Here is a 25,484-nt window from a genome sequence, read left to right as displayed (position 1 = left end):
AATCTTTTTCATCGGACTATTCCACAATAAAGTAGACTACAAATAAGAGATAGTTATTTATGGCCAAGCAGAAATACTACTGTTTTATTTATTCCTATTTCTTTTCATTGAGTGGACATCTTTAGAATAAACTCAGTAAACTGAATTCTGTCTTGGCCTTCTTATTACTTACGTAAAGCAACTCATGAATTCCTTTACCTTTTCATCAGAGTACCAGTGCTCTAATGGTCACTTTGTTCACAGTTCTGAACCTCAGTGCATTTTAGAAAGAAATGTGATGATCACCATGAGATCCCTATACTTGAATAAATTTGAGTACTTATTTAATGAGATGGTGATTTATAAATTTTTATGTGCTACATATATATGATGGTTTATAGTAAATATGTGCCTGATAACTATTACAGAGTATTAAAAATAAGATTATTTCTTTAGCTTTTTAGGTTATATATTTTACTCATTCCAATATAAATTTTTCTTAAAAAACTAAATCCTAGGCCTATAGCAATAGATTACTTATCCAATAATGAGAACCGAGCTAAAAACTTAAAGTAAGCATAAAACACTCTGAGTATCCAAAACAGATAGAAATTTTAAATGCCTAAAACCTATATACTATACTTGTAGTAGAGCTCCCTCATGTCCTACTCTTTAATGCATGTTCTAGACATAATAAAAGTGATTTTAAATCAAAGCAGTTTAAAAATTGCTAAAGAAGGGAAGGGAAGATCTAGGAAGCTCAAGGAGGCAAGCACATGAATAAGTAGATAGATATAATAGATGAATTTCTGACAGAGAGAAATAAGACTGAAAAACCTTAAAAAGTGTATATACCTAAAATCCCCCTGAATCATAACATTTGTGACCATAAAATGAAAGAAAATAGTTTTTAGAACTCCAAACAGTGTGAAATAATTGACAGTGAGTTCCATGGAAGGATTAAATTGGGAGAAAAGTGTGAAATACATTTAAAAGTTCTATTTGAAAGTCTAAGAGAAAGACTTTGCCGTTTAAAAGGTCAGTTATATGGAAAAGTCATTTGTTTGGACAGTCTCATTTCTTCTTGATACTAGATAAATAATGAATGTCTGGTGTTGAGTCTTTCTGGTTATGGTTAATTTTGCTTTCTGTAGTGTTTTTTTCCTGTAATATGCTTAAGTGAGTTTCTGTCTTCTCCAAATTTTAAAAATTAAATCTTACTACTTATTTATGGTAGGTTTTTTCCCCCAGTTTTTGTGGGATATTTTTTGTCATACTCACTTTTTACAGTTAATTTAAAATTGCATCATTATATTCTAGAAAATTAGTTAAATCCTGCCTAATTAGTATCATCTTAAAATGTAATGATTTTTAAAATTTACATTTAAGAAATTAATTGAACATAGTCATTAGTAGATGGTTGGTATTAATTTATTCTTCTCTAAATTAAAAAAAATTCTTGGGATTAATTTTATTTGCTTTTAAGTAACATGTGATCGTTGTGAATAGTAATTTGCTATCTGAAAAATGGCATTGTTCTTTTAGATTTTTAGGGAATCATAAAAGAGAAATGACAAATTAGATTCTTTTTCTATGGGGAAATGGTTAGCAGATGATGAAACTTTCTTACTTAACTCAATCTTTTAGAGTTGTCAAAGATTAAGTAGTGAAATGCTATAAAAATTTTTTTTAACAATGTTATTTTCCCTTCTTTCCCCTTTCTTTCTTCTCCCTACCCCAAGCTGGTTCCTATGTAGCTCTCACTGTTCAGGGACGCCCACCCGGGTCACCCCAGATTCCACTCACTGATTCTGAAGTAGAGCCATCAGTCATTGGACATATGTCTCCTATCATGACATCCCCTCATTCACCTGGAGCATCTGGGAATATGGAGAGAATTACTAGTCCTGTGCTCGTGGGGGTAAGAGTGGGAAAACTTCTTTATAAATGCTCAGTTGTATGATACCTTTGCTTTATGTTAAGAGTGTTGAAGTATTGAGCTGATAAATAAGTTCAAAATTCTAGAAAATAACTTCCTAATATAAAAATTATGTAATAATTTGGAATGTGCTGCCCACAAAAATATACTTCAGATATCTTATGTTCCTTAGTTATCTTAGAGTATATACTTTAAGAGGACAGGGTTTTTTTGTTTATTGTGTTTATTGTTGTATTCCCAGGGCCTGAAATATTGCTTGGCATATAGTAGGTGCTTAATAAACTTTTATTGTTTGAGATTGAATCAAGAGTATACAAGTAATTATACAAAGGCAGAATGTAGACGTTATGAAGGGGAAAATATTAAGTTCTGTGAGGATTCAAAGGAGGGAGAAAGCACATCCAGTTGTGATAGAGAGGGAATTTAAGGAAAGCTATTATTTGCATTGAGCCTTGAGAAACAGGTAACTTTTAAGTGGTGGCAATGGGGAAGAAGGCAACCCAGGTAGAGAAAGCAGAATAAACAGAGGTAAAGAGCCGAGAAAGCACCAAGTGTTTTGGGGAAGTAGCCAGGCCTCTTGTTTGGCTGGTGCCTGTTAAGGATAGTGTAATGGAAAATGATCTTGAAAAAAGTAAGATATTTATTTTGAAAAATCAGAACTACCAGGCTAGTTTACATGTAACTGGATAGGCAGTAAGAATCCATTAAAATTTTTTTGAGCAAGAGAGTAATGTGGTTATAACAGGATTTTAGGAAGACTAATTTGATAAAATATTACAGGATTGTGAAACAAGGAGAGAGCGGGAGATGAGTTAGGGAACTGTTTTAATATTTCAGGTAGGAAGTACTGGGAATTTGAGTCATGCATGGGGGTTGATAGTAAAGATCCAAAGGAGGGAAAGTATAAGATATTATTCTCATACTTAAGGCAACTTCATTTCTCCAACTATTATCAATATTTAATGTTCTCTTGAACCTGGTTTAGTAAAAGTGAAATAGCAGGGCTGAAATTTCCCTGTAGCCTTTTATCTATAAGTGTCACGTCTAAAAGCCTGTCCTCATAACTGCTGGAAATAAAGAAAATCCTAATAAGGATTGAAAATTGCAGCTGAGACATAATATTGTGTCTCGTTTTGCTATTTATTATAGCTTCACTTTCTCTGTATTGGTTCTTTTTTGTTTGTTTGTTTGTTTTTTATCTTTTTCTAGGAGGAAAACAATGTGGTTCATAACCAGAAAGTAGAAATTCTGAGAAAAATGTTACAGAAAGAACAGGAACGGCTACAGGTACTAAATTAGAAATTGGGCTGTTTACAGGCCAATAAAAACGTGAGTGGGCATAGTTGAGTTGATATTTATCATAATCACAAGCAGTGTTGTAATGAGTGCCATCAGCTATTTTATTAAGAATGGACTTTTTCTATATTTTCTTGACATAAGTAATTAATTCTCAAAATATTTTTATAACTTTTCAGTTATTGCAGGAAGATTACAACCGAACACCTACCCAAAGATTGCTAAAAGAGATCCAAGAGGCCAAGAAACACATTCCTCAGCTGCAAGAGCAGTTATCCAAAGCCACAGGCTCTGCTCAGGTAGCATCACTATTAAAAGTGCTACCCAACTCTTTGCAGGAGAATTTTCTTCTGGGAATGTGTCAGAGAATGTTGCAGTTGCCTTTTTTGAAAGTTATTTTTTCTAGCATAGGCCAACAGGATGTCCTGTGTAGGATGTTACAGAAATAATGATTAACTGAAAAAATATAGGCTTTTGATTGTTTGCTTGCTCATAATATCATGTTTATTTATTCCATAATAATTTTAAAAAGAATTGAGTGCTTTTGCTATGATGTGACAAACTACTAAAACATGTTTAGATATATTTACATTTTTGAGGTTCATTCTGCCATTTTGAAACAGAATGGCTATGTTTTTAAGTAGTGACATAAAATTTTACAAAATGATAGGCATTGTGCTAAATACATGGCCAAGCATTTTCTTATTTAATCTGCACAACAGCCCTCTGAGATTAGATATTACTGTTGTTTTTTCACCATTTTACATATACACTTAGAGAAACTCAGAGAGATTAAATAACTTGTCTGAGGTCATGTAACTCAAAAGCAGTGGGACTAGAACTTAAACCTAGTCTGATGAATTCAAAGCACATTCTTATTCTTAATGACTGTATTTTTGTTGTAATTTAAAAACAGATTTCAATGGAATTTGCTATGTGGGTATAAGTTATAGAGATGATGGTCTCAGAAAAAATAGCCCAGCATTTGTATGTCAACTAAATTTATATTCTATAATATTCAGATTTGGGAGATGAAAAACTTCTTAATACTTCATCTTAAAGCAAAATGGGCAAATTACCTGTACCATTTAAAATGAGTGAAAGCTGTTGATTTATTATTCTTCCTGAGTTAGGTCTGTAAGTGAAAGCCACAGATTCATAGAACTAAAAGGATTCTTTGAGATCATCTAGCCTAGTATGCTCAGTTTAAAGTTAAAAAATCACGCTATAGTTGAGAAAATTAGGGCCTAAACTGGTTAAATGACTTACACAAGGTCACACAGTTGTAAAGCCTCCTGACTTTTTGGTTTAGTGTACATTCTGTTACAGGTTATTTATTTTTTCATTACTTTCAATCTCATTAGGTATATGAAGTTTTGAGTATTATGCTTCAGGAATGTTGACAGTTTTATGTTGTTGTTATTACTGAGCAAAGACAACATTCTTACTCTAAACATTAAAAATGTGGTTCCTGATCTAAAAGCTTATAATAATTTATGTTAATGGCATTGTGTCCCAGAATTGGCAGTTTATTGAAATTCTAAAGTGTTGGAAGGCAGTTTGCTCAAAGTTATATACAGTGTAATAATCTTTACTAATGGGCAGGGAATGTAAATTATATAATTTAACAAACTATTTTATCTTTTTGCTCTCTTTGGAAGTTTGAACTTTTATTGTCTTTACTAAAATATTATTTTCCTGGTCTTTAAGGTCATGCCATTTTAGAACCACAGAATTAGTAGTTATTTATGCTTTTAACTTTTAGAGCTGTAAGCGTTCTTGATCACATCAAACTGGCCAACTTTTAACAGTCTCCATTTAGATTGCAGTGTGACTCTATTTATTTATGCAGTCAATAATGAGAGTTTTCTCTTTATATGTTTGTGTGTGTGTGTTTAATCTGTTTTAGGATGGAGCTATAGTTACATCCTCCAAGCCTTTAGGTGACGCGCTAACAGTCAGTGAGTTAGAAGCAGATCCTGGTGATGGACTAGGCAGAATTGACTATAGCAGTGGAGATGTTTCTCGGCACGGCAGTGACAATGCAGATGTAAGTGTTCTACATCTTTATCTTCTGTGTCCTTCTTTACAGCCCCTTTCTAGATTCGATCTTAAGTTATGTGAATTAGAGGTGTTCTCTTATTACTTACTTTTTATCACCACCATCCTTAATATAGCAATTTGATGAACAGAAATTCTGGGCACTGTTGTATATGAGCTTTTAATTCCAGAGTTCACTTTTTCCTTTGGACACCCATTGCCAAATGTTTCTTTTGAGGAGATGGAATTTCCCAGCAGGCATCTTGTTTGTGGATAGAGAAGTTAATAATGCCAGTGCTTTCTTACTGAACCGAGAGGCCAACTGTTGATATCTTTAAGAGCGTGTTAATATTCCATTTGTGGTCAGAGTGACTCAGTCTTGAATCATGGGGCACTTTGCCATTACAAAGAGGAAAAGCCTTAGTCCTGTTAGATAGACTTCAGTTAATAGCCCATTTTGAGTAACACTTTCTTGATTAACTCAGAAATTGCCATATAAACATGGATATTATTTAAGGAGATGATAAAAAAATATTTTAAGTTGAATATGATGTAGCACCATAGTCATATGAATACTTAAAAACTAAGTTCAGTGTTATTTACTCAGCAATACTTTGTAAGTAGTATGCAATGATAAGAATAATGACTTAAAGATAGATTACCCTCTTTAAAAGTGATGAAGAAAGTAGTCTAAACCAGTGTTTTTAAAACTGTGGGTCATGAAGTCAATTTAGTGAGTTGGGACTAGCGTTAAAAAAAAGAATAGAATAGAAAATAAGAGTGCTTTGCATGTAGAAGAGGTGTTTACTTCATGTGACTTTTGCTGTGTGTATATGCACATGTATATATGTGTGTGTGCTGGTTAACAATGTAAAATGTCTCTTTTATTGAAGGTTGCGGTAAAAAATAATTGAAAGCCACTGGTTTAAGCCATCATTCAGGCCACCTTTTGACGCTTAGGCCCAATGACTCAGTTCCTTATGTGGAAAATATAAGGATTTTTTTTTTTTCTTTGAAAGGTGGTAGTAGGAGGCTTATGATTGGATAGGCTAAAGGTTTTAATGAAAAATTTCAATTTTGACTCAAAAAAATTATAATAGCTAATATTTATTGGGCATACTTACTATATGCTGTAATAAGTGCTTTATATTCCTTATCTTAATTAATTGTGAAAACAGTAGTACTATTATTGTTATCATAACTTTACAAAAGAAAAAACTGAGGCCAAAGGGAGTTAACTAACTTGCCAAACTTACCAGGATAATAAGTGATCTGCCTCTACCTAGCTCCAGAGTACCAGTACTCTAAATATAAACAAAGGCATTGAGGTATGAAAATGCATAACATTTGGGGAAAGTGGTGAAAATTTTACTGGTATATTAGGGTTATGGATGACACGGCTAGAGTGTATCTTAGAAACAAAGTCTTGAGTCCAGGTTATAAAGGGCTTCAACTTGTTCTAGCAGTACTGCTTTGGGAATCCTTCTCATATTCTCCTTGTTGATTTAGTGCTGCTTCTCCTCTCTGTTTTCATGGCTTGTCTCTACCATTAGATGGAAAGTTTCTTGAGAGCACAGGGACCATCTTATCGGACTTTATGTCTCCAAAGCCTAGCAGATTGTACAAATTCAGAACAAGTAATTCGAATGAAAAATTTGAATTTTTTATCTTATATTTAGAAGAATGGTACAGTAAAATCTATGGTTTAGAAATATAACTTTATAAAATACAGAGTGAATTGGCAAGCATAGAAACAGGCATTCCAATGAATTAAGACTGTTTGACACATAATTGGTGTTTAATAAGTATTTGAAGAAGCAAAAGATGAATGACTAAGGAGTTTGGGCTTTATCTTAAATGCAGAAGAGAGGCACAATCAGAAACATGTCAGTGTGGAAAACGAATTGGAGTAAAGAGAGAGGGAGATCTGTGAGGAAGGAAGATTGCCTGGCTTAATAGGAACTTAACAAATGTGTGTTGATTGGCTAATAAATAGTTACTATTTATTGAACACCTACTTTGTGTCAGCAGTTGTACCTAATGCTTTACAGATACTCATTTTAACTCTTGTAATAATTTTGAAGAAACAGTGTCACCATTTTATAGATGAGGAAACTAAGGCCAAGTAAATAGATGGATATTGTGGAAATCCAGGTGAGAGATGATATATTGCAGACTAGGATATTTACTGAACACGTAACAAACTAGTTTAATTCCTACAAGTGTCTGTCTGAAGCTAAAGATGGGCTGCTTTTAGCTTATGGATTTCCATGTTTGTTTCAATTGTACTGTATTAAGCTTGTAGGAACCAGTCAGTCTTTTAATCTTTTGAATCAATACTTTTAATTTTTTTTCCATTTTCTGCTCATTTTTATAAAGTAATCTCCTTGTGGTGTTTCTGGTATCATTATCATTGTAAAATTCCCTGCTTTTTCTCACCTCAGAGAAGGCTTTAAAGAATACCTACATACTCAGTTCTCACAAGAGAAGCAACCTGACCACAAATCATCATCTAAAATTCAGAACATCTGCCTCTCTGATTTTCAGTTTGTGGCTGATATTTTTTAAAAATTATTTGGAAAATTTTTAAACCTATTCAAAAATAGACTAGCATAATGATCCCCCCATCCCCCCATGTACCTTATCATGCAGCCTCAGCAGTCATCAACAAGTGCTCAAACTTGTTTTGTCTATATCCCCCATTCCTCACACCCTCCGAATACTGGATGATCTTAAAGTAAATCCAAGACATTATTTCAATAATATGCATCTATAACAGAAAAGAAGACTTAAAAAAATATAGCCATAATACCATTATCAAATATTAAGAACTAATATTTTCTTAATATGCAATTTGATCACCCTAATTGTCTTATAATGATATTTTTGCATTTGGTTTATTTGAATCAGGATCCAGTCAAGGTCTTCAGCCTTTAGTTAATAAATCTCTTAATATATAGTAGTTCTCTCCTCTTTTTTTATTTTCCCATTTTTTTGTTAAAGAAAATGGGTCATATTTCCAATAAAACAACCTATATTCTAATTATATTTTCATGATGTTGTTTAACATATTCCTCTATGTATATTTCCTGAAAACTGATAGTGAGATCTAGAGTCTTGATCAGATTAAGGCTTGAGAGTTGTTTTTTGGCAAGAACAATTCATGGGTGGCACTGTGTATATCCTATTACATCACATTAGGAGGTGAATGTCTGGTTGTCTTTTTATGACTGTAAATTTGTTTAAGGTGTTCAGATGATGTCAGTATGATTTCTTCATTATAAAGTTCTCCATTAAGGATTTATCTAATGTTTTTACCTGCCACTGATGATCAAAATGCTTGCATCCATTATTTAATGAGCAGTTTCAAAGGATGATATTATAATTTTGTCAGTCCTTCTGTATTAGATGGAATTATTTTATAAAGAAGAATTTTTCCCTTACTAGCTTTTAGGTTACCCTAAAATATAGCCTATATAAGAAATGCAGAATAAATACTTGATTCTTTTCCTTCATGTATCAGAAGAGTTCTGTAATCAGAAGAGTTGATACCCTAACCAACTCCAAGGGTCACCAATGTGGGAATGTGTGTGTAATATTTTGAATTCATATATTTTAATATATTTGCTTATTATGTTTGAGTCTGTTGCAGTTGTTATTCTTTTTAATGCTTAAATTGTCCCTTTTTTAGCCAATGGGAGGCCCCTCAAGTTGTCTTCTGTGTTCTTTTGACATGGCTCCCCAGTAACTTTGATAGCTTTCTTGCTCTTTGGTGTGACAGGATTATTCTAGCTTTATCTTCTCTCTCTCTTGTCCAAGACCCAGAGTCATCCATTTCTCCAAGGTGGGGCTTGTATTTGAAACTGCTGTTTTCTCTGTCTTGTGGTATCTTGGTATATGTATAGATAGTATGTATCTTTCCTATTGGCGTTCACATAAAAATATTTTGTACCTCATTTTCAGCTGCTCTGAAGAATGGCTCCCATTGCTTTGGAGTGTTCCTTATTCTTCCAAATTTCTGCATATCGTATACTTTGTATTTTTACTAGGTCATCCCAAACATACCATGTAAATTTTATATAAATGCATATGTTAGTTTCACATGAGGTAGTAACAGAAAAATAGAAGCTTAATTTCATTCATATAAATAGGCCAAAATGCTTTTAACTTGGATAGAAAGAATAGTTTGGGACAGAGGGGATTAGAGGAGATGGATAAAGATATAGTTTGATTTTGACGTAATGAGTTTGAGATATGTAATATATCTAGTTAGAGTTATTTAGTAGAAATTAGCCCTCAGGCCTAGAGATGAAGTAAAACTGTTCTGTTGGTTCTATGTTGTTTTAGCAACATAAAACTAAAAAGCTGTGACTTGTCAAGGTCAGGAAAAAAGTAGCAGAGCCAGGTATTATATGAGAGATGTTTAGTAGTTTCAAATACAAGTATGAAATTCAGAAATTATTCTGAATGGATCTCCTTTTGGTGAACTTATTGAAATGAACTGGATGTCTTTTTTCCTTAGAGTCCCAAGAGTGGCCTGAAAGAGAGGATTTATCTAGAGGAAAACCTAGAGAAAAGTGAAGTAAATCAGGACACTGTGAGTATGAAATCCAAGAAATGATAGTGCTTTCTTTAGCTTTCCTTATTCTTAAGTGACAGGCATATTCTGATATTTATATATTCTTTTTTTTTTTTTTTTTTTTTGAGAAAAAGCTTAAACTGATTAAAGAAACTTAATAAAGATTTGATGAATGGAGAGCTACTCCATATTTAGTTATTATTATTAGGTGGTTTAATGTTATTTTTTTATTGTAGTAAAATATACATAACATAAAATTTACCATTTTAACCATTTTTAAGTATACAGTTCATTGCCATTAAGTTACATTCACATTGTAGTGCAACCATCACCACATCCATCTCTAGAATTCATCTTCTCAAACTGAAACTCAGCACCCATTAAACACTAACTCCCCATTATCCTCTCCCCCAAGCCCCTGGCAACCACCATACTACTTTCTGTCTCTATGAATTTGACTACTCAAAGAACCTCATATAAGTAGAATCATACAATATTTGTGCTTTTGTGACCAGCTTATGTCACTTAGCATAATGTCTTCAAGGTTGATCCATGTTGTAGCTTGTGTCAGAATTCCCTTCCCTTTTAAGACTGAATAATAATCCATTGTATGTATATACCACATTTTGTTTATCCGTTCGTCCGTCAGTGAACACTCGGGTTGTTTCCACCTTTTAGGTATTGTGGATGATGCTGCTATGAACATGAGTGTACAAATATCTGTTCAAGTTGTTCCTTTCAATTCTTTGGGTATATACTCAGAAGTAGAACTACTGGATCTTGCGTATTTTTACTTGAATACTTTTAGCAATCTGATTTTATTTATTTATTTATTTATTTTTAATAGATTCCACTGTATTGACTTATTTTTTTGTGAGGAAGATCAGCCCTGAGCTAACATCCATGCCAATCCTCCTCTTTTTGCTGAGGAAGACCGGCCCTGAGCTAACATCTGTCGCCAAGCCTCCTCCTTTCTTTCCCTTTTTCTCCCCAAAGCCCCAGCACATAGCGGTATGTCACAGTTGCACATCCTTCTAGTTGCTGTATGTGGGACGCCGCCTCAGCGTGGCCGGAAAAGCAGTTGCGTCAGCGCACGCCTGGGATCCGAACCTGGGCTGCCAGTGGAGGAGCGCGCGCACCCGACCACTAAGCCATGGGGCCAGCCCCTGATTTTATTTTTTAATTAGACTTGTATACGGTTTTATAGTAAAAGATTTAACAGCATATTGTGATGCATCCATTATTAGCAAGTAGGACTATTGAAAAATCAGAGATATTGAATCACCTGTAAAATCAAAAGTTGCCTACTACTCTAAACAAATTTCTGTTGTTTCACCTGATTTTTTTTTAATTATTAAAACCTTGAGTTTTAAAAATAAGTAGTAAAAAAGGCAGAATCAAGTTTAGGAGGTGCAAATACATCGCGTTGCAATACACTTAAGGAGGAAAAACTACAGCTATATATTATTCACTTAGTTTATAACTTGTGGATCTTTGTACATGGTTTCAACTGTAACTGCTACGCAGATGACTCCCACGTTGTTATATAGCCCCACTCTCTTTGCTTAACTCCAGACCCTGTGTCTTCAACTGCTGTCAGATTTAAGCCCAACTTATTCTTTTCCTATTTCTTCCCAAAGTTTTATTTCTCTTAATTCTATATGATCTTTGATTCTAGTATTTGTGGTCTTCAAGCATCCTATATATTTTACATTATACATTAATGCCTCTACACTGCCTTTTTCATACTAAATCCAACTTTGAGAGTTGACAAATGGATGAACTGTTACATGGGAGTGAGATCTGCCATTGTACAATGTATTTTTCAATTTTATCCTTGTTTCTTTAGCAATGTTTGTGTGATTACTTGAAAGTTTTATTGCATTGTGCCAATGATTTTCAACCAGGAGTGCTTTTGTCTCTCAGGGGACCTTTGACAGTGTCTGGAAACATTTTTGATTGTCATGACAGGGAGGCTGCTACTGGCATCTAGCGGGTGGGTGGAGGCTAAGGATGCTGCTAAACATCTTACAATTCACAGGACATCCCCCACAACAAAGAATTATCTGGCCCAAAATGTCAACAGTGCCAGGGTTGAAAAACCCTGCGTTATGCACTTATGAAAATGAATTAAAAATGAAAAAATAGGGTTTGGTGACAGCTTTCAGTTATGTTATATTAATAGAAATCGTTGTATTAGCCTCTTTGCTTTGTCTTATCATTTCTATTCTTGTTTTTCCTTTGTCCTGTTGCCTTCATTCACTTTTTAATATCTAACTTTTTAAAATTGTAACTGTTTATGTAAGGCAACTTTATTTCTTTCTGTAACAAGATCTGGATATGTATGAAATAATAAATGAAGTACACAGAGAGTGATTAGAATCAGATAACCAAGGGTATAGTGAGCAAAGGGTGTTTGTTCTTTCCAGGGGAAATGTTTTTTTCCTCCCAAGAAACAATCAATACTGTTGTCGTTTTCTTTGCCAAAATGGTTCATGGCCTTGAAAATTTGAGAACCACTTTGAAAATAAAGTACTGCTTAAAAGAAAGTAAATAAAAAGAAATCCAGTCAGTTTAGTGAACTATGTCTTTTTTGATGGTTTGGCGTTATTCTTTCTCCCAATTTGACCACCACATAATTTTTCTGTTCCTTTTCTCTGAATGTTACCAGGATACTCAGTCACTTATCGGGAGTCCCTCAACCCGTATAGCACCTCATATTATTGGAGCAGAGGATGATGATTTTGGTACTGAACATGAACAGGTGATGACATTCTTTTCTAAAAAAAAATTTAGTTTTCTGAGATGTTTGGTTTGTTACAAAATGAACACTTTCTGGAGATTGAAATTATATTTGTAAGGATTTGAAGCTGAATCTTAGAACTAAGGTTAATTGGTTAATTGCTTAGATTAATTGCTTGTTTTAGCTTTGAACAATACAAATGACTTTGCTTTTAAAGCTGATAAAAAGTCATTGATGTATACCTAAGTATTTCATTTTTGGAGAGGGAAGTAGGTGTTATTGTTAATCCTTTTTTTTAATTTCAAATTGCAGTTGTTTATTGATGGTATATAGGAATATTATTGGCATGATTCTTGTCCTGTTTCCCATGATCTTGCTAATAAGCTCACTACTTCTAGAAACTTTTTGAAATGACTTTTTAGGATTTTCTAAACAGACAGCCATGTTTTTATTTCTTGTTCTTACCTTTATCGCACTGGTTAGGGCTTGTAGTACAAGTTATTGAAAGGACTGGTGAGACAGGACGTCCTTGCCTTATTCCTGATCTTAGGGAGAAAGCATTCAGTCTTTCGTTATTAAGTATAATGTTAGCCATAGGTTTTTTGTAGATACTTTTCATTAGGTTAATGAAGTTGCTTTATATTCCTAGTGTGCTGAGAATTTTTATCATGAATGGATGTGAATCTTATTGAATAATTGAGATGATCACATAGTTTTTTTAATTTAGTCTCTTATTAATATGATAAATTACATTGATTGATATTAGTATGTTGAACCAGCTTTGCATTCCTAGGATAAACTCCAGTTGGTCATAATATATTTTCCATTTTATATATTGCTTGAATTCAGTTTGCTATTATTTTGCTGAGGACTTTTACATCTGTGTTTATGGGGAATATTGGTCTTTAGTTTTCTTTTTTTCTAGTGTCTTTGTCTAGTTTTGATAGTTGAGTAATAATGCTGGCCTCTTAGGATGAGTTGAGAAGTGTTCTCTTGTATTTTCTGAAAGAGATTGTGTAGAATTGGTGTTATTTGTTTAGATTAATTTTCTTCTCTACTTTTATTTAAATGTGTAAAAGATTATTTGGAAATTGTGATTCTAGGTTACCTTAGTTTAACTATTACTGTTTTCTGTGTTCAATGTAGTTAGGGAATATACAAATATTCTAGGAGTTGCTTTACTTAAAATCATACAACTCCATTTCCTACCACCATTTCTGCACTTAGCCCGAAAGAAAAGGAAGACAGCTATTTCATTATGAGGCAAAAAGCCTTCCTTAGACATCTGAGCTCCTTGATAATCATTTTCTAAACTTGCATTCTCCCAAGATGGTCGTTCTTCCAACCTATCCTCAAGAGATTATTAATTTTCAGAGAAAGAGCTTCCATAGCCTGTTGCTAATAAATTCTAGTGAAATATTTTAAATCTTAAATTTTTTTAGGATAAAATCAAAGTGGAATTTGGATAGTTATGTTTAATTGAGCTCACATTACATTTTGCATTTTTCTATTGGAGTTATTGATATATAATTATTTCCTTTTTTAGATCAATGGGCAGTGCAGCTGTTTCCAGAGCATTGAACTGCTAAAATCTCGCCCTGCTCACTTGGCTGTTTTCTTACACCATGTAGTTTCACAGTTTGACCCTGCAACGCTGGTAATGTATTTTACGATTTAGCCAATTCAGAGCTGTTACATTGATTCATATACTGTAAAACTTTTCACTTCTGCAAGCTGAATGGACAGACTTCTTTCAGTTCTCTAAATATGTAAGGATAGATATGAAATATATTTAAAATGTTATTTATTTTTTTAAAGACTTGGTTATATAATGATAATTACTACATTGTTTATGGTGATCTACTTGTTCCAAACATTCCTACTCACTGAGGATTTAGCAGATTATGTTTTTTATGACTTCTCACTTATCTTTTCCATTTCCTTCTCTACTGCAGCTCTGTTATCTCTATTCAGACTTGTATAAACAGACCAATTCCAAGGAGACTCGTCGCGTCTTCCTTGAGTTTCATCAGTTCTTCCTGGATCGATCTGCTGTAAGTTACCAAGTTAATATTATAATCTTTGCTTTAGTACATTGAATCATTGGCCTCGTGCTTTCAATCTTCCCTCCCAGGTTTTTGGACCTTATCGTGCTTTCTGACATCTATATTATATCTCAATTATTGATTACTCTTGACTGTTATTTTTTATCATTTTTAAATGAGTTGTGGGCATATGACTTCTCACAGTAGGTTTTAGGGGATATATGTGTATATTTGAGTTTATGCATGTGCGTAATTAGGATGAGAGAGTGAAAAAGAGAACACAAATGATGCATATATATATAAATCAGGATCCAAAGGATAATACTTTTGCATAATTGAAGTCTGGTTGGCCTCTTTGAAGTTTGGAGGCACAAGTTTAACTAAAAAGTGGTGGAGGGCCGGCCCCGTGGCTTAGCGGTTAAGTGCGCGAGCTCCGCTACTGGCGGCCCGGGTTCGGATCCTGGGGGCACAGCGATGCACCGCTTCTCTGGCCATGCTGAGGCCGTGTCCCACATACAGCAACTAGAAGGATGTGCAACTATGACATACAACTATCTACTGGGGCTTTGGGCAGGAAGAAAAGGAGGAGGATTGGCAATAGATGTTAGCTCAGAGCCGGTCTTCCTCAGCAAAAAGAGGAGGATTAGCACAGATATTAGCTCAGGGCTAACTCCCTCACCAGAAAATAAATAAATAAATAAATAAATAAATAAATAAATAAATAAATAAATAAATAAATAAATAAAAAAAAGTGGTGGAAAAGATCTTACTTAAACGATAATAGTGTTTTATTTTACAAATAGAAATCTTAATAAGGGATTTAAACTAATAAGTTTTGCTATTAGCGTTGCTATAATAGAATAATAACAGTGAGCCTGAATGCTTCCTGAGTAATCAGGCTGCATATCCCTAGCATGTTCACATTTGCAATTCTCTTACATGACTGTTTCACACCTTCTCTCTTCTAAAACCTCCGTCACCTCCTCTCCTATCCTTTTCTCAGCTGATGACCTTGCTGTTTCTTTAAGAAATTTAACATTTACAGAGGAGAACTTCTACCAGATATATCTCCTATCTCCATCGTCCCATATGCTCTACGCTTTCTCTTGATGCTATGGAGGGATTGTCCTGGCTTTTATCTGAAGCCAGCTCTTCCCCTGTTTCCCCAGATTGTATTTCTTCATCCCTCCTCAAAGATGTTATTCTAGCAATTATCCCCCTTCTCTCCTGCATCAGCTTTTTGTTTTCTAGACTCATTCATATTAGCATGCAAACATTCTTAGTTCTCCTATTTTAAAACCAGCAAACACACACAGGCACATTCTGGCTTCACTGCTCCCTCCAGCTCTTGCCCCGTTTTCTCTGTATTCCTTTACAAAGTTGCCTACGCACCTACACATCGCAGAATACAGTGACTTACTCAATGAGGCCTTCCCTGACCAACGTACTTAAAATTTCATCCTTGTCACTTTCTGTCACCTTTCCTGTGTTATTTTTGTTCATAGAACTTAATATTTTATTTATTTGTTTGTCCCTATTTCTACTTTTCTGCTCTAAACATAAGCTCCATTAGAGCAGATGTTCTTGTACCGTTTGTTCAGTCCTGTGTCTCCAACACCAAATAGATCCTGGTACAGAGTGGCCGTTGGATATTTATTGAATAAATTAGTTAGGGTTCTGATTATACTGCAATTGTTTAAAGATATTAAGATAATTTGCTTCCATGAAGAAATGACAGTATATTGAAGTATGTTTGAATTTCACAATTCTTAAGAGAGCTCCATGCTCAGTCAAAACTTTATATTTTGCTGCTCATAATCTATATGTTTATCAACATAAAAGTGTAAGAACCCTGATAGATTTGCTAATTATTCTTTTATGTCACAGGTGATATTTATTTCATGTAAATACCTACATATAGAAGTGAACCTTTGTGTACTTTTTTGCATTTGTGCTAGAAATACTTTCAGGAAAGTTGATTTGAGCTACTGTGTGGCAACTTCAGTTAAAGAGAAAGCTTCAAGATCCATTTCACTGTTCTTTCAAATGAATAGAGATCTCATAATTTTTAGCATTGACTTATTTTCAAATGTAAAACTTTAGATATTATAATAATTGTTTGAATTCTGGAAGTATATGACTTAAGTAGGTGTACAATACAAAGTAAACATGCAAAGGTTAAGATATTTCCTCTAAATGCAAAATAATATTTTTTTTCCAAGACATTTCCCAAATTGACGGGAAGGAAAACACAACTATTTGGTAATGGGACCAGAAACTGTAGTTATTATGGGAAAAATCCTAGCTAAGAAGAAGTAAATTATGACACAGTCGCCTTAGTTAGTTCGATAGTAAGAACTAGAGATAGTTACTGGGGATTTAAGACTCCAAAGCCTCCACATTGACATACAATACCTTCTCATCAGGAGTGTGACTGTTGTGAGGGTTCTTCCACTTTACATAGGAACATGGTTGGGAATACCATGTTCTATAGTGTGAGTATCTCAAATATAGCAGATGAAAATCATGGTTATAGTTGAGTACGTTTTTCATTTGATAATACACACATAGTTTAGGTTTTACCTATGTTGATTTAAATGATGTATAACTGATTATATTAACAAGTAATTCTACAAAGCCAAAGCCAATATTCATTCATTCTAGAAAGCCAAAGCCAGGAATAAGTCAGGCACAGAGCATTCAGTCATCTAGTAAAATGATTGTAGCCATTTCCTTTATAGCATGATCCTTGGGAAAAGGCCTTATTTTCAAGTTTAAACAATAGAACATTCCAGAGCTGTGAAATTTGGATGGGTGGAACCCAATAAATGAATTTATACATGAATATGCTTGTAAAAATAGGTATCCACGTTGTGTCTCTTTACTTTATACAGTACTTATATACATCTTAAAAAATCCTTAGTGCTGTTTCACTTTTTGTTTGCATTTTTGTTTTAGCACCTGAAAGTTTCTGTTCCTGATGAGATATCGGTAGATCTAGGTAAGTCTGAAGCACCAATATCCTGGAGAATTACATCTCTAGATTCGTAGCTCAACTCATCCCTAAAGGTTTTATCTGTCACGTGGTGACCAGTTGGTCATCTGAATCACAACAGAAAGAGAGTCTGTAATGCATTAAGGATAAATGAAATCTGAATTCTGAGATGAAATACATCAACTGCATTAAAGAACTTCTCTTTGTTTTACTTCAAGTTGTTTGCACCAGATATCATTGATACGTTACCAGTTATAATGCACAGAATATACCGTTAGATCAGGTAATCCCTTTCCTTTTCTTTATGCAGAAAAAAGAAGACCCGAGCTTATTCCTGAGGATCTACATCGCCACTATATCCAAACTATGCAAGAAAGAGTCCACCCGGAAGTTCAGAGGCACTTGGAAGATTTTCGGTAAGCTTGGTGGTAGATATACATTGATATGGTCATTCTGAATGAATTTTATTTTGGGGTAGGAAAAGGTTACACATTAAATCCTTGGCTTAGCATATAGTCTTTATCACTCTTATTAAAACGTCATGAACATCTGCAGTCAAAGCGCTGGAGTGGTTCTGAGAGAGTCCATAGTCCCCATTCCATACACTTTCAGGATTTGAGCTCAGTACTATGTCTGTGCTAAGGATATGTGTTCTGTTGAGTGATTGCCTCTAGAATTTTTTTCCTCTGGTGTCCTAGGTGACATGGGTCCCAAAATAGAAAACTGTGACATTTTGCCTGTTGCTAGAAACTCATAGCTATGGAAACTCTGATGAAACATCTCCAGAGGGAGATAGTTTTTCTCTAGGCTACCTCAGGAAATTTCTCCTATTCCCATTAGGCAGAAACGTAGCATGGGGCTGACCTTGGCCGAAAGTGAACTCACTAAACTTGATGCAGAGCGAGACAAGGATCGGGTAACTTGGGAGAAGGAACGGGCATGTGCAGAGCAGATTGTTGCCAAAATTGAAGAAGTGTTGTAAGTAATAGAAGTATATGTAGAAATGCCTTCTCTACTGAGATGTTAGTTATGCTTAAAGTACACTTTGATCAAATTTAGAAGGGGTGTCAGATTGTGTATGTGGAGCTGTTTATTTTGTCATAATACTTGAGAAACTGGAATTTTTTATTTTTGCTGATATTTTAGATAAAGTTCTTGTGTTTCTTTTTCTGGATATTGGTAAAATAAATGACTATAAAATTTCTAATTGATCAAAAACAGGTTGAATACTTTAGTTTCGGTTCACAGGCTTTGAAAATATTTCTTGCTATAAAACATTTGCAGGTGATGACATGAGTGTGAAAAGCATGTAGTTCCTTTGGGGATTAGAGGTTTTTTGCTATTTTATTCCACGTGACAGTGATTTAGGATGGGGTCCAAAGCATTTGGTTCTGTTCTGTTGTTTCAGGTATCCAAGTTTAATAGCAACTCTTTTATTCAACTTCAATATTTCATTTTTAAATGTTTTTATTTTTAGGATGACTGCTCAGGCTGTAGAAGAAGATAAGAGGTAAAATAAATGTTTTTTCCTAGAATTTTAAGAAAAAAACTATATTTTCTCCTGTCAGCCCTAAATTATTTCTTTCTTTCTTTTAACTTAAAAATATAGACTGTCTCCCTCTGGTGGCCTGTATTTTGTTTGACTAATATTCTAGTGTCTTGAGTAGAATCCTTTTCTGTTTGCAGTGAATAGATAGTTCCTTCTTTTTTACTTGATGAATTATAATTCTAAGAATTCCAGCATTGGAGTTTTGGAAGTCATTTGATATCTTGATTCCACCCACCCTCCCTTCTCAGAAGTCTTATTTTACTTAATCCTTTCTCCTTCAGTTCGACAGTGCAGTATGTTATTCTCATGTACATGAAGCATTTGGGAGTAAAAGTGAAAGAACCTCGAAATTTGGAGCACAAACGGGGTCGGATTGGTTTCCTTCCAAAAATCAAGGTAGGACTGGAATAACAATGGTGGGTGCAGGTATCTGTGCTTCTTTACATTTGGCTGCAGTGCTTTCCTTCTTCTTAGTATATGCTTCCCTGTTCTCAAGAAACTGAAAATCTAGTGAGAAATCCAGATGTATAAACTAATTATTAGACAATGTAAGAAGTGAAAATAGCGCTTTACACAGATTCCATCTCTGACTCTGTGATGTCCTCGTACTTTTTTTTATGGTACCTGTCATGGTTGGTAATTATTTGTTTTTGTTTAATTTTTGTTAGATTGTGAAGCTCTATGAGGGCGAGGACCTCCTTCATCATTGTATCCCCAGCTTTTAGCATAGTGCCTTCACTCATTATAAGCTTAGTAAATATTTGTTCAACAGATGAATGAATTGCTTAGGACAAGCTCCTAGTAAATGTGTTATGAAACTCCCTGTTTATTTTCCAAAATTGTCAGCTCTAAAGGGTTTGAAAAGACATTGAATTTGATGTGTACATGGTGCTATGCGCCAGCCTCAAATGAGTACCATGTATGTGTGTGTCTTTCATTTACACTTAACCAATGTCCTACAGCTGACCATTAGAATTGCATTTCTATGTTTGAAAGAAACAAAAGAAATCTGCTCTGTTATGTATCTCTTATCTCTTTGATTGTCCCTCAACTCTAGCAAAGTATGAAGAAAGATAGGGAAGGCGAAGAAAAAGGGAAGCGAAGAGGCTTCCCCAGCATCCTGGGGCCTCCAAGGAGACCAAGCCGTCATGACAACAGTGCAAGTAGGTTGAGGTTTGAAATGCGTTCCCACCATTCCATGCCGTCTTATACATCGGAGTCTCATTTAGCTAGAATGAATTTCTGGAGAAAGATGTTCTTGAAATGATTCCACTGAACTTCCAATGTGCCTTGTTTCCATTCAGTATTATTTCTGAACTAAATACCCCCATGTGGCTGCGTAATTGTCATAAACATCTTCTTTAATGGCAGTAGAGAATTCTATCAGTTGTCTATAACATGGCTTCCTTACCTATTCTGATTTTGTTAGCATTCAGGTTCTTATTGTTAAATTAAAAAAACAAAATATGCATGGATTTCTCCACCATACTTTGTTTAATCTTTTTATACATATGTTACTCACTATCTCCATATTTCTACAATTTCTCCACCTCTCCATTGTGCTTTATTTCCTGATCTCCCTCCACCCTCAGGCCTAATGGGGAGAGATCAGCTTACTAGAGAGTGCTGCAGGAGAAATAAGGATAGTGGTACTATGGGGAGGGAAACTAGGTGATGTAGTGGTCCTCAGCTTGGGCAGTACCACATTTGAAAATATTGACATGGTTGGAGGGGGAGTGGTGATGTGATACAGTGATACTGAATGTCCCACGCAGTGAGGAATTCTTACTCAAATAACAGTAGTGCTGCTTGTTGAGAAACACTGAGAAGATGAAGGAAATTTTTAGAGAAGGGGTTGAGGAGAATAGAGCATTTCACAGATGCTGACCATGAGTTCCACAGGATACAGAAGAAGAATTTTAGGAATTAAGGAAAGAAGAATTTTAGGATTAGGGATGTACAAAGCTGTGTGAGGATGTGCGATGCTATGGGGAATGACCTGAGGGTCTTGAGCTTCTCGTGGTGACTAATGTGAACAGGGGTAATGAGCAGGATAGGGATTAGTCTGGAGAGTCTCTGAGGCATATTGTAATGATGAAGTTGTGAATGTTGGGGAGAAGTGGGGTAGGGACTTGTTAAGAGCTCATGGAGCTAAAAGGCTTCATCTTCACTGTTACAAATGAATCCAGCTCCATAAGTACTTATCTCTGTCTCTCAGCATTCCCTCTTCACCGCCCACCATTGCTCTCCTCATCGTCTCTCATGACCCTTCTTTCTCTACCTCTTCTCTCCCTTCATTTTCCACCATCTCTCTCCCTTTTCTCTTCGTCCTTCCTCCATCTTCCTCTGCCTTTCTCTCTCTCTTTCGTCCTCTCTCCCTCTTCTCCCTTCCTTCCTTCTGCCCCCCCCCTTTCTTTCTCTCTCTCTGTCTGTTCCTCACTTTGTGTAATAATTCATCTTACATTTTTTTAGGGCCCACCATATTTCAGACATTTTTCCAGATGCTTACATCATCTTTTTTTTTTTTTAGCTGTTTTGCAACACAAATTATTAACCATTTCTCTCTGTTCAGTTGGCAGAGCCATGGAACTACAGAAACAACGCCACCCTAAGCACTTATCCACACCCTCATCTGTGAGTCCTGAACCTCAGGACTCTGCTAAGTTGCGCCAGAGTGGGTTAGCAAGTGAAGGAACAGACATTGGATACCTGCCAGCCAATTGCATGTCCCCTGTGGTTTCAGGGACCACTCTTTCCCAGGAAGGAGGGAAAGAAAATGATATGGGTGAGCTAATGCTAACTAAGTATCAAGATTTTAAAATAATCACACTAACTAGAAATATAGAGATAGATTATTTTAATCCAGACTGAATCCCAGTTTAATTTAGTTTTAACATTTTATTATTCTACAACCACTGACAAATCTATGCTGAATGATAATTTTGAGTTCTCGTCCATTCAGAAAATATGTATTGAGCTCTCTGTCAGGCATTAAGCTTTGTACCAGATGTTAGCATGCAATAATTATATATAGATTCTTGCTCCATGCAGCTCAGTCTCATGGGGAGATAGTCACACAAATGAAAAATTCAAATTGTGCTGAGTCCAATAGAGGAAGAGTAAAAGGAGTGTTGAGGGGACTGGTCAGTAGTTAGAGGCAGATGTGGGGGGTCTAAAGAAGACATTTTTTAAAAACTCTGAGACACTTGAGATTTCTTTTAAATACTAAGGAGAAGCCAGTTGAGAGGAAGAGGTTGAAGATGCAGGAGCTAGACAGTATAACCAATAGAACAAAGTTTTGAGAAGGAGAGAGGAGATGAGATGCCGAGTGTCTGTGAAGGGCAAGGTTATTAGCTGAGAGTGAGGGTTTAATGAGAAGGGCAAGGAGATTTGAAGAGTAAAGAAAGATATGAAGTAATTGTAGATAATTGGGAAAAGAGATTATTGCCATATTTCTTCATATTTGTTATAATGGGTTTCTTAAGCAACTGAACTGGGAGAATAGGAGACTCTATTTGGAGCGGGGAATGTCTATATTGATGATTTTGGAAGCACTTCAATTTCTGACGTGAAAAGGTCAAGGATAAAGCTGTGGGAGTGGTCACTGAGGTGGCATAGAGGAGGTTACTAGAGATGAAGAAAGTGAGGAACCAAGGGGCCAGGAGTTTTAATACTTTAACTTACGTGGGTTTTGAGGTCACCTCATGTGACATTAGCATGGAGAGGAAAACTGAGCCAGCAGCGAAAGGCTCAGTGTTGCTAGATGATTGTTGTGAGGAGGGAGAACATGCGATAGTACCCAGAGAGTGAGAGCCTCAATGGAGCAAGGGATTTTTATAAGAAGAAAAGATAATGATCTAAAAGTAGTCTTGAAGAACAAGAAGGATATGCATGTCATCTCCACCCTGAAGTACAAAGTGTATGACAGAAAGATCAGTTTCTGTTTAAGAGGGCTGTAGCAGAAGAGGTAACCAAGGATAGGCAGGTTTTTATTTAGGACAAAGAAGTAGGGGTGACATTTGTAGAAAAGTCTGGAGATTTTGTCTTACATGGAATTCTGAAGATGTTGGATTGGGTACATGCGTTGATTCATGGCTCCCATGTCTCATTGAAATAAAAACGTGGTAGGTAATAAATAAACAAAAACCATAAAGAGAAAGGAAGTAGAAGAAGAGAAGATGTTTAAATAAGAGATTTCAACAAATTTTTGGAAGATTGAGAGTGGACAATAATGGTTTGATGGTTAAAACAGTAAAGGAAGCTGGAGCCCATAGTTTGTTTAAGAAGTCCAAGGTGGGAGACAGTCTGCTCATTAGAACTCTGGAGAGACTGGGCTCAGAATTGGCCTGTGTTATGGAGTATATGGATAAGAAATAAAGCTGAAATTATGAATTGAGGGTCTGTAATCAAAACAGTTAGTCAATATCTTCTGATCCTTGCATTGTGGAATATAAGCAGTCTGTCATTTGTGTACCAGAAGAAAACGAGTGTGCCCTTTTTTTAGAGAAGTGGAATGAGTTGTGTAGGGAGAGTTAAGTCCTCCACAGTATTAGTGCCCTGGAGTTCTAACATTTGGGGGCCTAAAGCCTGACAGTAGGCGTGCCAGGGCCTCACCCTGCTCAGAGAGCTCCCAACTGAAATGGACCTGCTTCCATAGGGCAGCAAAAGAAAGCCAAATCAGCTACCCAGCCTTGCATTCTTAAATATGAACAGCATTACTCACCCTTGGCAAAATTTGCTTGTTAGTCAACACCCAAGGTAATGCACAAGGCTAAACATATTAGTGGCATAAAAAAGAGAATATATAATAAACAGAAAAACTTCCCCTAGCAGAAAACAGTAATTTAAATAATAGACAAGAACCTTAAAAAATACCTCTAAATTAGATAGCATACTTGGGGAAATTAAAGCAGTTATTATAAAACAAGAATAGGATGCTTATGAAAAAGGGGCATTCAGAGACCAAAAAAAGTTTTAATATAACTATTACATACAATACAATGACTGTTGTATTAGTTATCAATTACTTTGTGATAAATTACCCTAAAACTTAATGGCTTAACACAAAAAACATTATCTCACATTTTTTGGTGGGCGAGGAACTCAAGAGCAGCTTAGCTGGGCATTTCTGGCTTGGTGTCTCTCATAAGTTGCAGTCAAGATGTCAGCCAGTCATCTGAAAGCTTAGCTGAGGCTAGGAGACTGGCTTCTGTGCTCACATAAGTGGCTGGTGGCAGGAGGACTCAGCTCCTTCCTGGAGGCCTCAGCTCCTCACCACATGGGCTTCTCCATAGAACTGCTTGAGTGTCCATGACATGGTAGCTGCCTTTCCCCAGTGATCCAAAAGAGAGCAAGAAAGAAGCCCCAGTGTCTTTTATGACTTAGTCACTGTGGGTGCACACTGTCACTTCAGCCAGTTAGAAGCAAGTCACTAAATCTCGCCCACACTCAAAGGGAGAAGAATTAGGCTCACCCCTGAAGGGAGGAGTATCAAAGGGTTTGTGGACATATTTTCAAACTACCACAGCTACCAGTAAAAAAAACAAAAAAAACAAGTAGTCCCTAAAAATAAAGTCAAGGAAATATTTCAGAACGTATATCAGAAATATCAGGAGCTAGAAATTGGAGAGAAAAGAATCATGTAGAGAACCACTACAGAGGTCCAACATCTATCTCTTTCACAAAACATCTGTAGAGGAAATGGAGGAGAGGCAGTTAGAGAAACAGCAGAAGAAAGCTTCCCAGAGTTGAAAAAGAATACGTGTCTTCAGAGAGAAAGGGCTCACTGGGAACCAACCACGATGAATAATAATAATAATAACAATAATAAAAGATCTATACCTAAAATGTCTTTGGAAATTTCAGTGCAGCAGAGATAAAGAAAAAGAATCCTTAAAGCTTTTAAGAGAAAGAAAACAGGGCTTATGCTGCATCCCATTTCTCATCATAATAGTAGGTGCTAGAAGACAAAGGAGCAATGCCTTTAACTGCTGAAAGAAAATGGTATTGAACTTAGAATTCTATATCCAGCCAAACTATCCATCAAACATGAAGAAAGATGTGAAGATATTTTCAGATATGCCAGGATTCAAAATTTAACTGAAACGTACCTTTTCCTTGAACATTATTTGAAAATACACACTCCAGCAAAATGAGAGGAAAAATTAAAAAAGAAAATGTCATGGGATCCAGGAAACAGTGGAAACAACCCAGGAAAGTGGTGAAGGGCAGTTCTAGGAAGATAGTTGTGTCACAGGCCAAGGGAGCAGCTGCTCCAGATTGGAGACCAGGAACATAGCAGGTAAGAAAAAGGGCGATT

General features: G+C 35.5%; 1 protein-coding gene across 4 annotated transcripts in view; it reads left to right on the top strand.

Moving 5' to 3' along the window:
- Window positions 1–25,484, top strand: part of ARHGEF12 (Rho guanine nucleotide exchange factor 12) — a 134,954-nt gene that overhangs the window by 79,784 nt on the left and 29,686 nt on the right. For 2 of the 4 annotated variants that reach the window (XM_058544997.1, XM_058544996.1), the window contains 15 exons: window positions 1,722–1,900; window positions 3,128–3,205; window positions 3,394–3,513; window positions 5,124–5,264; window positions 9,777–9,851; window positions 12,505–12,597; window positions 14,123–14,233; window positions 14,532–14,630; window positions 17,580–17,622; window positions 17,927–18,032; window positions 18,457–18,594; window positions 19,094–19,126; window positions 19,447–19,561; window positions 20,223–20,328; window positions 21,738–21,950. In XM_058544997.1, coding sequence (XP_058400980.1) covers window positions 1,722–1,900; window positions 3,128–3,205; window positions 3,394–3,513; window positions 5,124–5,264; window positions 9,777–9,851; window positions 12,505–12,597; window positions 14,123–14,233; window positions 14,532–14,630; window positions 17,580–17,622; window positions 17,927–18,032; window positions 18,457–18,594; window positions 19,094–19,126; window positions 19,447–19,561; window positions 20,223–20,328; window positions 21,738–21,950 — 1,650 coding nt within the window. The remainder of the gene's footprint in view (window positions 1–1,721; window positions 1,901–3,127; window positions 3,206–3,393; window positions 3,514–5,123; window positions 5,265–9,776; window positions 9,852–12,504; window positions 12,598–14,122; window positions 14,234–14,531; window positions 14,631–17,579; window positions 17,623–17,926; window positions 18,033–18,456; window positions 18,595–19,093; window positions 19,127–19,446; window positions 19,562–20,222; window positions 20,329–21,737; window positions 21,951–25,484) is intronic. The other 2 variants (XM_058544998.1, XM_058545000.1) reach the window with 2 other exon arrangements.

This window comes from Diceros bicornis, chromosome 7 (assembly GCF_020826845.1).
Source record: "Diceros bicornis minor isolate mBicDic1 chromosome 7, mDicBic1.mat.cur, whole genome shotgun sequence".
NCBI classification, from domain to species: Eukaryota; Metazoa; Chordata; class Mammalia; order Perissodactyla; family Rhinocerotidae; genus Diceros; species Diceros bicornis.
This window is presented reverse-complemented; position numbering and strand designations above follow the sequence as displayed.